At 41.0% G+C, this 13749-nt stretch overlaps 1 protein-coding gene across 1 annotated transcript in view; it reads right to left on the bottom strand.

Moving 5' to 3' along the window:
• Positions 1–556: 556 nt before the first annotated feature.
• Positions 557–13749, bottom strand: part of LOC149280820 (ubiquitin carboxyl-terminal hydrolase 49-like) — a 52530-nt gene continuing 39337 nt past the window's right edge. Inside the window, exons 5-7 of the mRNA XM_089500054.1 lie at positions 9421–9518; positions 1002–1106; positions 557–589 (exon numbers count right to left, since the gene is read on the bottom strand). Coding sequence (XP_089356180.1) covers positions 557–589; positions 1002–1106; positions 9421–9518 — 236 coding nt within the window. The remainder of the gene's footprint in view (positions 590–1001; positions 1107–9420; positions 9519–13749) is intronic.

Below are 13749 nucleotides of genomic sequence, written 5' to 3'. Positions count from 1 at the left end.
ACCGACCTTTGGCCTGTTCGACTACGAATCTTCTCTGCCTGCCTACTACCCGGACCGTTTAACCGCTTTGCTCCTGTTCTGCCTGCCCTGATCTCGGATTTGTTCAACCTCGCTGCCTGCTATTGCCCTCGACCACGGACTGTGTTTTTGAACTGTCTCTTAGCGGAGCCTATTGCGTCCCCCTGTTGTTGGAGATCAGGTCCCTGTCTGCATAGTCGGATCCACCTCATCTACCTATACCATGACACATACTCACAATGGATCCATTTTGGGACTATGCGGCGCAGACGGTACTCTCCTATGCGGGGATACAAGCTGTGAGACCAGAGTTGCCGATGCCCCTCTTGGTTTACTTTCAAGTTCGTAGCTATATTTTGGCTCAATTATGCCATTTTACTCCTGAGGATTGGATGAATCGAGTTACATGTGCTCTACAGCGATGGTCTACTCTATGATGAGAAGACCACAATACTTGCCTGCTTTACGAGGGGGGCTTGTAGGTGGCTTGAGTGTATGCCCACCTTGGAGGTGAACGATATATACGAGGCGGCTTATGCTACCGGTAGGGCGTTGCCTGCTGCGCTTTACACTGACACGTTATTGAAAATTACACATCATGCGTAATTCTCCCCTGCGTCTCTTTCGTATGGGACTTAGAACTGATACGAATTGTATAAAATGTAATGCCTCAGGCTGATCTGTACCACTGCTTCAGGCAATGTCCGCGTCTCAGGGCTTTTTGGGCAGCTGTGCTTACCTATTGTACACGATTAAAACTCCCTTTGGGACGTATCATGGCCGAGTTGGCAATTTTGGCCATAGTCCCACCAGAGTATAGGGGAAATAGGACTCGACTTCGAGTTCTGTTGGCGGCTGCGAGGAAATCGTTCTTGCAGCAGTGGATCCTGACATCCCCGCCGACTCTGGTATTGCTTAAGTCCAAACTTTTGTATCTCATGAGAATGGACTGGCTGGAGGCGAGCGTGGCAAAGGAAACCCACGTTAGGAAGTTTTTTGATCAGTGGGGTCCCAATATTGGGGATTTGGACGATGTCGCAAAGCTTAGAATCAGGGATGACCCGGTAAGGACTGCTGCCAAGCCGTGACTGTGTGGAGGGTGTGGACATGAAGGGGTTAATAGCACCAGGCCTCTGAATTGACTCTCTCTGTCTCTGTCTCTGTCTCTGTCTCTGTCTCTGTCTCTCTCTCTCTCTCTCTCTGTCTCTCCACATGGCCAATTATATGACACCTTCCCCAAGAATTGGTTCCCATCTTTCATGTGCCAATAAGTTATGGTGGGGTAAAGGTGATGGAAACTACTCCACTTAAGATAGGAATGGAATTCCTATAACTAAGGCTCCTTATCTGTTAGGCCATGAATCACCACAGGGGTCCTGGGAAGATGACACCTCTTGCCAGAACAGATACAGAGGGCATGCACTAAGAAACACATTTAAATCAACCTTCTGGGCACACCTGGGTCCTGTTGGAAATGAAAGTGGGGATTGTTGACGGTGGACTTTAGATGGACTGACGTTTTAGTGCCATGACTCGATGAGAGGGAAAAGGTGAGACTGGTTCTCTCTCTCTCTTTTTTTTTTCTTTATTATTTTCGGTTTATGTTTTGTTTTGTTTTATTTAGTTATTTTTGGAGAAAAATATGACTCTCACAATATGTCGCACTTTATTGGAACATACTCCGTATATTGCTGTTCTCTTCATATTTTTTGTCTGTTCCGATTGCTATATTGCTATGCTACTACTGTAAACCTTGAGTCTCAATAAAAATGTTTTTTTTTTAAAAAAAAAAGAAAGATGCGTGGAGGCATTTAAAACCATCGGACCTTGGATATACATAGTTTAATGGCCAGGTCAGCTCCCGCATTGATTTATGGACATGTTTTTAGAAGATAATATATTCTCAGACCATAAGCTTTTAAAAACTAGCTTTTTAATTCCTAATGAATCCAAAACTAGGAATGGTCTGTGGATACTCAATGTATTATTACTAGAGAATGAACAACTCCGTAATAATTTTAAGGTCTCATATGGGCGATGGCGGCGCCAGAAAGACCCAAGCCAGAATTTTTTGTCCAAGATTAAGAACTTTTTTATTGTTGCTGGCAAGAGGAGGAAAAAAGAGAGCAAACAAGTTTTTTTTATATTTAAAAGGTTTTTATTGACAACCAGGCACAGCATGTGACAGAATAAGCAAATACAGATAAATCAGATCAGACAGGAGCTGCGTCTGGACGCCATTTTTTTTTCTTTCATGTGGTAACAAATGTAGCACATAACAAGTGTAAATACAGTGGAACATCAACAATACCAGTACCTCGAGTGATCAAGGACCACAGCCACACGTGGAGGCGAGGAGAATAAAGAATGAAGGCCCGGAAGTGGTGACATAGCAGATACTGGTACCATACTTGTAAAACAAAAGCATGGTGGCATCTAGTGTAAAAACTAAGGGGAGAGGGACCCCAACAAGTAATAGGTAGTCCCGCAGGCAGAAACCCCATGTGGTCGCGGATTAAGCCGCTAGGCTGCGAGTAGTAGGGGAGGATCGCAGATGACAGGGGACCACCCAATGGGAACGGGAGAGGAAGAGAGTACCATGGTGCAAGGCGAGAAGGGCCAAACAGGTGACATAGTCACAGTAACAAAAATTGCATTGAGCCCCATCGGAACCTCAATCCCCCCCCCCAGATGTGGACTCCCCCAAAAAGATGACAAGAAAGAGAGAGACAGGAAGGAAGAAGAAAGAAAAGAAAAAGGAAAAAAAAAAGGGGGGGGATCCCTCGAAGAGGGTCTAGAGGATACTTCACAGAGCAGCGATCCTTCCTGTGGAGCCGTCAGCGTAAGCGGAAGACATCCAGGGGGTCCACACCTTCAGGAACCGCTCAGTAGTGTTGTGTATGTATGCGGTGAGTTTTTCCATGTGTATAATATGCCAGATTTTGGTCAGAATTTGTGATCGGGAAGGGATGCATGTATTCCAATTTTTAGCGATAGAGAGTCGCGCAGCCGCACAAACTCTGTGAATGAGACGGTGAGTGCACCAGGGGAATTGAAGGTTAGGGTGGTTCTTGTTGAGTAAAGCTGTCAAAGGGCATCTGTCTACGCGTGTACCTCCAATTTTGCTAAGAAGGTCAAAGACCCAAGTCCACATATCAACAACTAGAGGACACGTCCACCACATGTGAAAGTACGAGCCCCTCTCTCCACAATCTTACATTTTACAGTTTTTTTTTTAACTATTTCTTTCTAATTATTATTATTTTTATTTTCTTTTTTTATTTATTTTTACTAATCACACTGTGATTAGAAAGCTGGGCTCCATTGACTTGCATGGTTGAATGCAGTACCTGTATTCAACCTGCAAATGGAGCCAGAGTTCTCTAGAGGGTCTAGAGGCCATCTAGCAAACTTTTTCAACTTTATTCTTTTTTTACAGGGTGGCCGCCATCTTGCGGCTGGCAAAGTCACACACTTACCGTCCTGGGGTAAGTGTTTGGTGTCGCTGAATGCCTGATCGAGGCATTCCAGCGACACCATTGAAGTTTAGGAGGTGATCGTTGATCGCCTCCTAAACTCTTTTAAAACTGGTGTCCGCACCATACAATGTATGGCGGATGTTGACGCCCTGGGGACGGGCCAGACATGGCCTCTAGTGCTGATTGTGGTGTTGCTGAATGCCTCGAGGTCTAGGCATTACAGCAACACCGTTTAAAGTCATGACGGTGCCCGACCGTCAATTGTCATTAAGGGGTTAGAGAAAACAATACAACTGTATCACATCCAATATTTTAGCCCGGATATTTTAACAAATTCTGAGAGGGATCTTGCGTGGCAGGTAGTCCTTTAACCTGTTTTAAAATATGTATTTATTGTACAGTGGCATATAGCTAATAAAAATCTCTGCACCTGTACCGTTCCTGGTTACCTGCTTTGTGTCCTTATCAAGTGGACTACTTGCTTTGTGATCTTATCAGGTGGACTACCTGCTTTGTGTCCTTATCAAGTGGGCTCCCTGCCTTTCGTGCCCTTCCAAGTGGGCTCCCTGCCTTTCGTGCCCTTCCAAGTGGGCTCCCTGCCTTTCGTACCCTTCCAAGTGGGCTCCCTGCTTTTCGTGCCCTTCCAAGTGGGCTCCCTGCCAAAAGACTTATTACCAGTATTTACTTATCCTGCCATACATCCGGTTTCTTGCTAATAGACTATTTAACCCTTATTTGCTTGTCCTGTCATAATACATACAATACATTGCATTACCTAGATTTCTGTTTGTGGTGTCTTTGTTTGTACAAACCGAACCCCAAGTATCCCCTGCACATGGGCTCCTACCCAACCTGATTACCTAAATCAGGTGTGTGGGGAACAATACACACAAAAAATACTACTGCAAACTTTGAAAAAATGCTGGTGATAAAATGTGTGCATGCAAAGAGTTAAAATAGTTTTCAAAAACATATGGCTTTATTGGGCACACTGAAGTTGTCAAGCTATAAGATGTACCAAATAGGGCATGGGCAGTGGATCACCAAATGCCAAAGTTTAACATTGAAAAATGTGCATGCCCCAAATGTGGGGTATCGTTGTACTCAGGAGATGTTGCTGAACACATATTGGGTTTTATGACAGTGACATATACCAGAACCTGGTAATTCATACCTGAAGTAAAATGTATGTGAAAAAAAAATGACTACCGCAAAGTTTGACAAAGACTTGGAATGGAAAGAGTTAAAATACTAGCATTTGAAATACCCTGGGTTGTCTAGTTTTCAAAAATATATGATTTGATGGGGTAAATTGCATTGGCTGGCTTCAAAGATACCCGAAATGGGGGGAAGAATAACCAGATTTGGAAAAAATGGTTTTGAAATAGTAAAACGCTTCCTCTATTTATTGCCCCATAACGCGCAGAAAAAAGCAAAAAAAACCCCATAAAAACATTGGGTATTTCTAAACTCAGGACGAATAGTAGAATCTATTTAGCGGGTTTTTTCATTACCATTTATAGATGAGTGAAAGATTTTTCAACTAAAAGTTCAACTAAAAAATATGCCCCCACGTTGACACAATTGTGGTGATTGCGGGGGCACTGCTGCTGCTGCTCTCTGCCCGGGTGTCTGAGACAGTACAGCCACCCAGAGCCCGAGTCTTCAATCACTCCTACGGAGAGATTTTGTCGGCTCAAAATCCGTTTTTCATAAAAAGTTTAAAAATTGAAATGCGCACGTTCCAGTTTTGACTCCACAATGTCTGAGAAACATGACTTATCTATGCATGTGGGGTATCGCTGTTCTCAGGGGGTGTTATTGACAATCAAGACCTATTTTGTTTTTTTCACACATCTACTCAGAAATATGGTAAAACAGATGTGAAAAATGGTGCCAGTGTGGAATCAGTTGCATGGGACAGGCCAATATGCCCCTAACTAGATTCCCTGAACCGTCTAGTTTTAGGAAATGTATAGTTTTAGGGGGTTAAAATGAAATATGGGATGCCTACGTGTCTCAGATGAGACCTGGACCCTACAAACTGATCTGTCAAATTTCCATGTTTGAAAACTGAAATGTGCCAATTTTGAACCCACGGTGCCAAAGAGACATGCCTTACCCATGTATATGGGGTATTCCTGTACTCAGGGGGGTGTTTCTAAATACAAATCACAAGTTGTTTCAGTCATTTTATGTACCCATGAAAAAAAAATACTGAAATACTGTGTTTGGATTGAATGGGTTTGTTAAAAATGAAAATTTACTGCAATGTTTAGGACAGACTGGCACTAAAATGGTTAAATAAAAAGTGTCAAAATGCCCCTAGTAAAATACTTTGGGATGTCATCTTTCAAAAAATATATACTTTTGTTTTTCCTTTTTCTGGCCGCTATTGGGGCGCATTTAAAAAAATCTTGTTTAGAAACAGCGATGCGCGTATCGTTCATATTTAACCCTGTAAGTGCCAAAATAAATGAAAATACTAGGCATATGAGGTGTTTCCAAAAACAGGACAAATACCCAAATACACTTTTGGAGTTTTTTTTTTCCCATTTGCACTGGTTATATTAAGTTTTTATAGGTGAAACTGTGAAAATATTTCCTTTTTCCTAATTTCCCCCACATTTTTAGGTATTCAGTTAATGATGGTTTATCTATATCATTATTATTTCAAAAGAAAGCCCTACTTGTACTGAAAAAACCCAATATATGTGGGTGCAGGTGCACTAATTGAGAAGAGAGAATTTACTGTTGAAGAAAGGCAAAAACTGCTTTGGTCTTTTAGCACAAACTTAGTAACAAAAACCCGGTCCGGAAGGGGTTATACTTTTTTTTAATAGTAAATAATATGTTACAATCAAAACAATGTCATCTAAAGAAAGCCCTTCTTGTCCTGAAAAAAAACAATATATAACTTGTGTGGGTTCAGTAAACGGGAAAGAAGAAAATTACAGCGAAACACGAGCAGCGCAGAAGTGTTAAAACAGCCATTGTCACGAAGGGTACAAAAAATAAAATCAGCCTTTGTCAGGAAGGGGTTAAAGGAGAAGCATTGGAGGATCTCAGCTCCTCACTCCATCCCCTGTGTTCCTTGCCTTGTTCCCTGCCCTATGTTGTGTCCTGTACCATGTATGCTTTCTCTCGCTATGTTTCTTGCTCAGTCTCCCTATTCCTTCCTAAGTCCCCCTTGCTTGCTATGTTTCTGCTGTTACTCTGCTTAGCTTCCCTACTCGCTGCCTGCACCATCCTGCACATTTCTCTGTTGAGCTATGTCTCATGCCTGCTCCAGGGTGCCTGCAGGATATCACTTTATTTTGAACTGGACAACATCCGCTGCTACGTCAGGGCCCTGGTTGTGGTCGCACAACCCTAGGGGGAGTGTAGTCACCCGGCACCAGGCCCTGTCTGACTTTGCTAATGCGCAATAACTCCTAATTAGCATCATTGGGCACTCTGGGTCTTTACAGTCATCTGTATGGACCCAGGACCCTGACACAGGGACTGTGTTGACATAGCATTCTAAATACATAGACATTAATATGAAGATGCCTCCCCTTTTGCAGCTGAAAGGTTTTTCAGAAGATGTTGAAGTATTTCTGTAGGAATGTTTGCCCATTCATGCAGTAGAGCAGTTGTGAAGTCAGACGCTGATGCTGGACAAGAAGGCCTGGAAGCATAGCATTGTCTAAAGTGTCTTGGTATGTCCCGTTCTGCATACCAAGAAATATTGGACAATGCTATGCTGCCAACTTTGTGTTAAACAGTGGAGGGCCCTTTTGTATTTTTTTGTTTGCTCTCTAGCTTGATTGCTATGATGTTATTGTCCAACCAGGTAGTGTCAATGATCTCCACCTTTTTAGTTTGTGAATCTCCATATCCTAGAGAAAGACATGTGAGCTATTGATGGGTGTGTATAGTCAGCATCAGTAGAATCTACCCACCAGATATCATAAAGTGCTTCTTTGTTTAGAGCTTTACCTAGTTGTTTAGCTTCTTTTATAATTTTTAGGTTAACTTGTTTTTTTTTAATTACTTTTTCTTATCTATTTCGAGTTAGATGAATGTTTGGGAGAAATAGGTTTACCAAGATGAAGAGGTCGCTATTTAATTTGCATGTCAATATAATAAATCGTTCTTGGGGATCTAAAGATTGGTAAATATTTTTAAATTGAATATTAGATAAGATCATCACTACTCCTTTTATTTTCTTAGATTGATCTGATGCGTGTATTATGGTTGGGAATCTCTTTCCAACCCATGTAATTTTGTCGGTAGCTCTCCAGTTTCTTGTGCAAAGTTTAGATCAATTTTTTTTTCTTGTGGAAGCGGTTATAGCTGCAAAGGAGGGGACCAACTTCATATTAATGTCTATGTATTTAGAATGCAATGTCATCAAAGTCCCTGTTAGTGTAATGGTTTCCCAATACTTTTGTCCTTAAAAATTATTCGTGGCATACTTTCTACAAGGGGCTGTAAATTTTCCTCAGAGATGGTATTCGGCATACCTTGGTTATAACGAGTGGTTATTCGAGTTACCGTTGCCTTTATGTCATCTCGAACCACTCTGCCCATTCTCCTCTGGCATCATGAAATTCAGCAAGTTGTCTTGACCACGTCGAAATGCCTAAATGTAGGCATGAGTTGCTGCCATGTGATTGGCTGATTAGCAATTGAACAGGTATAACCTAATAAAGTGGCCAGTGAGTGTGTGTGTATGCAGGGCTGGCCTTAGGGGTGTGCGACCTGTGCAGCCGCACAGGGCGCCATAGCAACAGGGGCGCCTGCCTGGGACTTAAATTAAAACAGTTTTTTTTGTCTTGTTTTGTTTTAACTTTATTTAAATCCTCCATGTTAAATAAAGTTTTTTTTAAAGAGGGGGGGAGGCAGTGAGAAGGGGCAGAGGTGGTAGATAGTGAGAAAGGGGAGTTTTGTGACAAGATTTTTTTTCCTTTCCTTTTATATATATATATATATATATATATATATATATAGCAAAAGAAAAATGTATTGTTTGTATAAAAACTGACTGTTCCTGCAGCAGAAGCTTATTGTGGATGGACCGTCATTATGCATCAACTTCCCCTTTCATGAATAAACCTCATTGTCTTTTGGATCTTAAAAGGTTCCTATATACGAGCTAAAAACTTAGTCCACAAAGAAAGTGTTCCATACCAATTTGTTTTATATTTTAAGTGATGTGCCTGGAATGCTGAGCAGTCTTTAGCTTAGTGCAGAGTACAACTTTGCTTCATTTAAAACCCCAATAAATAAAATGAAGCACTGCTGCAACTACACCATGAATAATGTTAAGCTGCACAACATGAAGACAGACAGTAACTGAAACTTGTGAGAGCATCAATGAAGGAAGTAACTGCTGTGTTAACAGATTAAAGTGGACAGAGTCTGGTTTCTTTTTTGAAATAAACCCTTTATTACTTGTAGGACTGCTATGAAAAGCAGACCCCTGAAACTATCCACCAATGGTAGGCTACTTGATACAGTCCTTAGTTAGGTAAACATTCAGATACGGCTTATAATGCAGCTGCTGTAGATGTGTTTGTAAAACAACAGATCTTCTGAAAAGTAGTTGTCACACTCCAGTTATAATAAATTCATACTGAGCTAGATATAACCATACAGCGCATCCTTAGCAGTGACAAAAGTGGGGAGGACAGTGCTAGCCAATCTCAATTTGCCCTTGTGAGGGTCAAAATACAAGCCTTCTGTTGCTACTAACAAGATTAATAAACCACAGCTAAGAATTGGTCAAAAGGGAAAAAGACTAGTATATATTAGACCACTGCTGGAAATATCAAAGGATAATATTCTGCTGTCTGCAATCTTGGGGACTGCATGGAGCCTCAGATGGGGATGGGAGCTCAGGGATCCCTGCATTGCTAGTGTTGTGGTTTTGCACAACACTCCGCTGAGTGTAGAAAAGGATGTAAGCCTGCGTCCTGCATACTTCCTCCACAGTGCACATGTTCAATTTGGAATCATTGCAGTGAACCCAGAACCCTGGAATGAGACAGAAAAGAGAACACTTACTGCACCACTATCATCTGTCAAAACCATTAAAAAAACAAGAATGTTTCAAACACAAAATTAAGCAAACATACATAGGGTACTCAGTTTTTTTTGAGCAGCAAATATGAAATTTGACAGTGGATCAACCAGTGAGCACTCAACTCAATATTTTTATTCCAGATTTGAATGTACAAAATTCTAAATGCCAATACGTTTTTGTACAATACAATTAGTAAGACATTAAAACAGAATTGACAACTGTTACACAGTCTTTGCAAGTTATTAGATGCACAATCCAGTTGCATAGTCTTCCAAACTTTTATGCCTAGGTGTGTCGCAGTCACATTATCTCACCAGTATCACAGGCACCTGTCAGTACCAAAATCAAATCTCCATTGGATAAAGAATCAAAATTTAAAGAAAAAAAGAAGAGAAGACATCACTCAAAACTTTAGGAACAACAACCTGGACAACACAAAGTTTGCCATGGTACTGATTCCCTCCAGCCATGTTCTCCCCAATCAGCTAATAGTAAAGGCCCAGCTAAGTCTCCCCATTCTACCAGATTCTCCTCCACTAGGAGCCTTCCCATGTATTATGAGGTCTATTCAAATTTATAATTAATCTGTTGAGGGATATGTAATGTAAATTCATGAATTGGCATTTGGTACGCAATATAATGTGTTTTTTGTTTGCTGTTATAGTCATTAACAGCAAACCACTGGTTTGTAACACCAGGCCTATGCCATAAAATGTACTTAGAAGATAAGGATCACCAGAGCCAAATGTGTGGGGGGGTGTAAAGTATGACCCAAAAGTCAGAGCATAACCACATAAAATGAAATATTGAGATCATGTGTATGTATTGTGAGAGGGTCCAATATGAATGTATATTTAGATTGCCCAGGTCGTATCCTTTTTTTGGGTACCAAACATGCCCAGCTGGTGTATTTCTCCCCTGGGAGATGAGAATGGCTACTTTCCAAAATAGATAAACCAAGCGTGTTTGGTATCTAAACATTCACAAAGATATGAGAAATATGATCATATCAAAATTAGAATGGTACATTGTAAATGGCTAGTTTTGGGAAGACTTCTGCATTCTCAGGTAGAAGTCTGCACTGGGCTCTTGACAGGTATGATGGAGTGGACCATAAACTGTGAAGGCCAAACCCCTCTGACCCACCTAGGGGGGCTGGTCATTTTAGGAACAACAAGGTCCAATATAAGAAGATTGTAGATCTTGAGAGAGAGTTTTTCTTTTAACAACTGCAGGGAGAACCTGAATCTCCCACAAGGATTATATATATCGGTAATTATATATATATAAGGATTTCTTGTGTTTTCTCCTATTTGATTTATGGACTGTTTTGTAACTTGTACTCTAATTATATCAACTCACTCTTCTGTGGGATACGTTACCAAAGGATTAATTGTATATATGTCTGATTAGTAAAGTAAGGTTGGTATACTATATTCTAATGTGTTTGGGGTAACCTAAGACACCCGGATATAAAGTATTGGTGGTGGGAGCAAATACTAGGGGTATAGTGTAGGAGGGATTGCTGGGGTTAATTTAGTGGTTGCTGGGACTAGCAACAGGTAACCAGGGATCTGGTGTCATTAACCCTTTCACTTCTACACGCTCCCCACTGTCTCAACCGGGCCAATAGCTTGTGTTCGTGACAGGATAGTTCCATCTAACGTTCTTACATAAGGTCTCGAGAGGTAAAATAATTTCTTGGTTTTGACTTTTTAAGCTTTGGTATACTACAACCAGTCTATGAAATAATTTAGCCTTGAATAAGGCCAGGAATGGAGGTTCAGGGTTCACTCAGTGATGAAGTATTTATTTCCTAGCTGCAGCCAGTATGATTAAGAAAGTTCACTACCTGTTGTGTGTTATGACGAAAGGCCAAAGACAGCTGTGTGTGGCTGCCATGGCAAAACCTCCAACATCTATTAAAATACGTTTATACTTTCCTACCAAAAGTTTTAACACTAGCGCATACTCACAGTTGTGCACAATGTGGGCAATTGTTAGTGTTTAGTGTACAATAAACATCATGTGATATCTTATACGCCATTTTTGTATATCTTGCTTGTTTGTAGGTGACCAAATACTTATTTTACCGAGGAATTTACCAATGAATTCATTAGAAATCCTACAATGTGATTTCCTGTATTCTTTCCCCCCATTCTGTCTCTCATAGTTGAAATGTACCTATGGTGAAAATTATACAGGCCTCTCTTATCTTTTTAAGTGGGAGAACTTGCACAATTGGTGGCTGACTAAATACTTTTTTGCCCCACTGTAAATCAAGGATGGCAACACCCTATTAATCATTAACGTGGCTTTCATAATTTATTTCAGGTAAATATTAGGGAAGCACTGGGCCCATAAATGAATGCCTAAAGATGAAGTGATTGTTTGACATTGCCGGCGAATAAAATAATACAGTATACTGGTAGAGCTTGTCCGTCCTTGGTCTTTAATAACAAGGGTGACTAATGAATAAATCCAGGCTGGGTAAAATGTTTAATAACTTGACACCTACAAACATAGCATTTGTATGGTAGAAAACCTATATTGTTTCAATATTAAAACACTTTAGAGATGTTTAGAAAATGAGGAAATTGTCTGACAGCCCATGTTATTCCACTGTGAGAAGGGAACCTAACCTCTAGGTTGTACACAAGGTCCAAAATAATTTCACAAATGTATTGTTTTGTTTTTTGCTTTTTCATTTTTGACAACTAATGTTGTTTCCTGCCCTTTTGGTTCTGAGATTCGGGGGGAAAATGTCTCCCCCAGTCCTGTCTGTGCCCCCTTCACACTCCCTCTGCCTTGTACCCCTCTCCTAACTGCTCACTTACTTTCTCCAATCATTTTCTGGTCTCAAGAAAGAGGAGAAGGGGGTGTTAGTATTCAGTGTCCTGCTGCATAGAAAACCACAAGAGAAAGGGGAGGGACGTGTAGCGCCCACATGCACTGTGCCTGTAATAGAAACTGCCCTAAATTATAATTCTTACTTAGTCTGTAGAAGTATAATAATGCAGAGCTTTCCTTACAGGCACTGAAATGGTTGTCATTTGCATATTAAACTCCTCTAGAGTATGTGGAACAGCATCCTACCAGAAGAAGCTTGAGGTCCACAGAACCCTTAAGATTTGTACGGTTATTTAATCCCTTCAGGACCATGTATTTTTTTGGAGAGGGTTATCATGTTTGGGCTAAACAGCCAGAAACGTTTTCGCTATATCTTTATTCAACTGTGATTGCCTACTAATTTATTTAGTGCAACTCTACAAAATTTTTTTTTTTTCAGGGCCAAGTAGGGCTTTCTTTTGAAATAATAATTATATACACTCACTGTCCACTTTAATAGGTACACCATGCTAGTACCAGGTTGGACCCCTTTTTGCCTTCAGAACTGCCTTCATTCTTCGAGGCATACTTTCTACAAGGTGCCGGAAACATTCCTCAGAGATTTTGGTCCATATGGGCATGATGGCATCACGCAGTTGCTGCAGATGTGTCGGCTGCACATCCATTATGTGAATCTTCCACTAAATCCCAAAGGTGCTCTATTGGATTGAGATCTGGTGACCGTGGAGGCCATTGGAGTACAGTGAACTAATTGTCATGCTCAAGAAACCAGTTTGAGATGATATAAGCTTTGTGACAGGGTGCATTTTCCTGCTGGAAGTAGCCATCAGAAGATGGGTATACCGTGGTAATAAAGGGATGGACATGGTCAGCAACATTGTCCAATTTTGGTGAGCCTGTGTGAATTGTAGCCTAATTTTCCTGTGGTCTTCTGCTGCCGTAGCCCATCTACTTCAAGGTTCGACGTGTTGTGCGACAGGAGTGGCACCTGGTGTGGTCTTCTGCTGCTGTAGCCCATCTACTTCAAGGTTCGACGTGTTGTGTACTCAGGTATTCTGCATACCTTGGTTGTAATAAGTGGTTATTTGAGTTACTGTCATTAACTAGTCTGCCCATTCTCCTCTGACATTAACAAGGCATTTTTTTCGTCCACACAACTGCCGCTTCCTGGATATTTTCTCTATTTCGGACCTGTTATGAAAATGATTTTCCTAATTTGTGATTTACGTCATAGACAGCAGAATGACAGCAGAATTAATTTAATATAAAGGCTGAACTATTGACCTACTGGTCAATAGTTGTCCTAGGATCCCAACAACAACAACAAAGTTG

The sequence above is a fragment of the Sceloporus occidentalis genome, unplaced genomic scaffold (genome assembly GCF_023333645.1).
Source record: "Sceloporus occidentalis isolate IW3139 unplaced genomic scaffold, rSceOcc1.0.p SCAF_146, whole genome shotgun sequence".
Classification (NCBI taxonomy): Eukaryota; Metazoa; Chordata; class Lepidosauria; order Squamata; family Phrynosomatidae; genus Sceloporus; species Sceloporus occidentalis.
The sequence above is the reverse complement of the archived record's forward strand: the minus strand, read 5'-3'. Positions and strand labels throughout refer to the sequence as shown.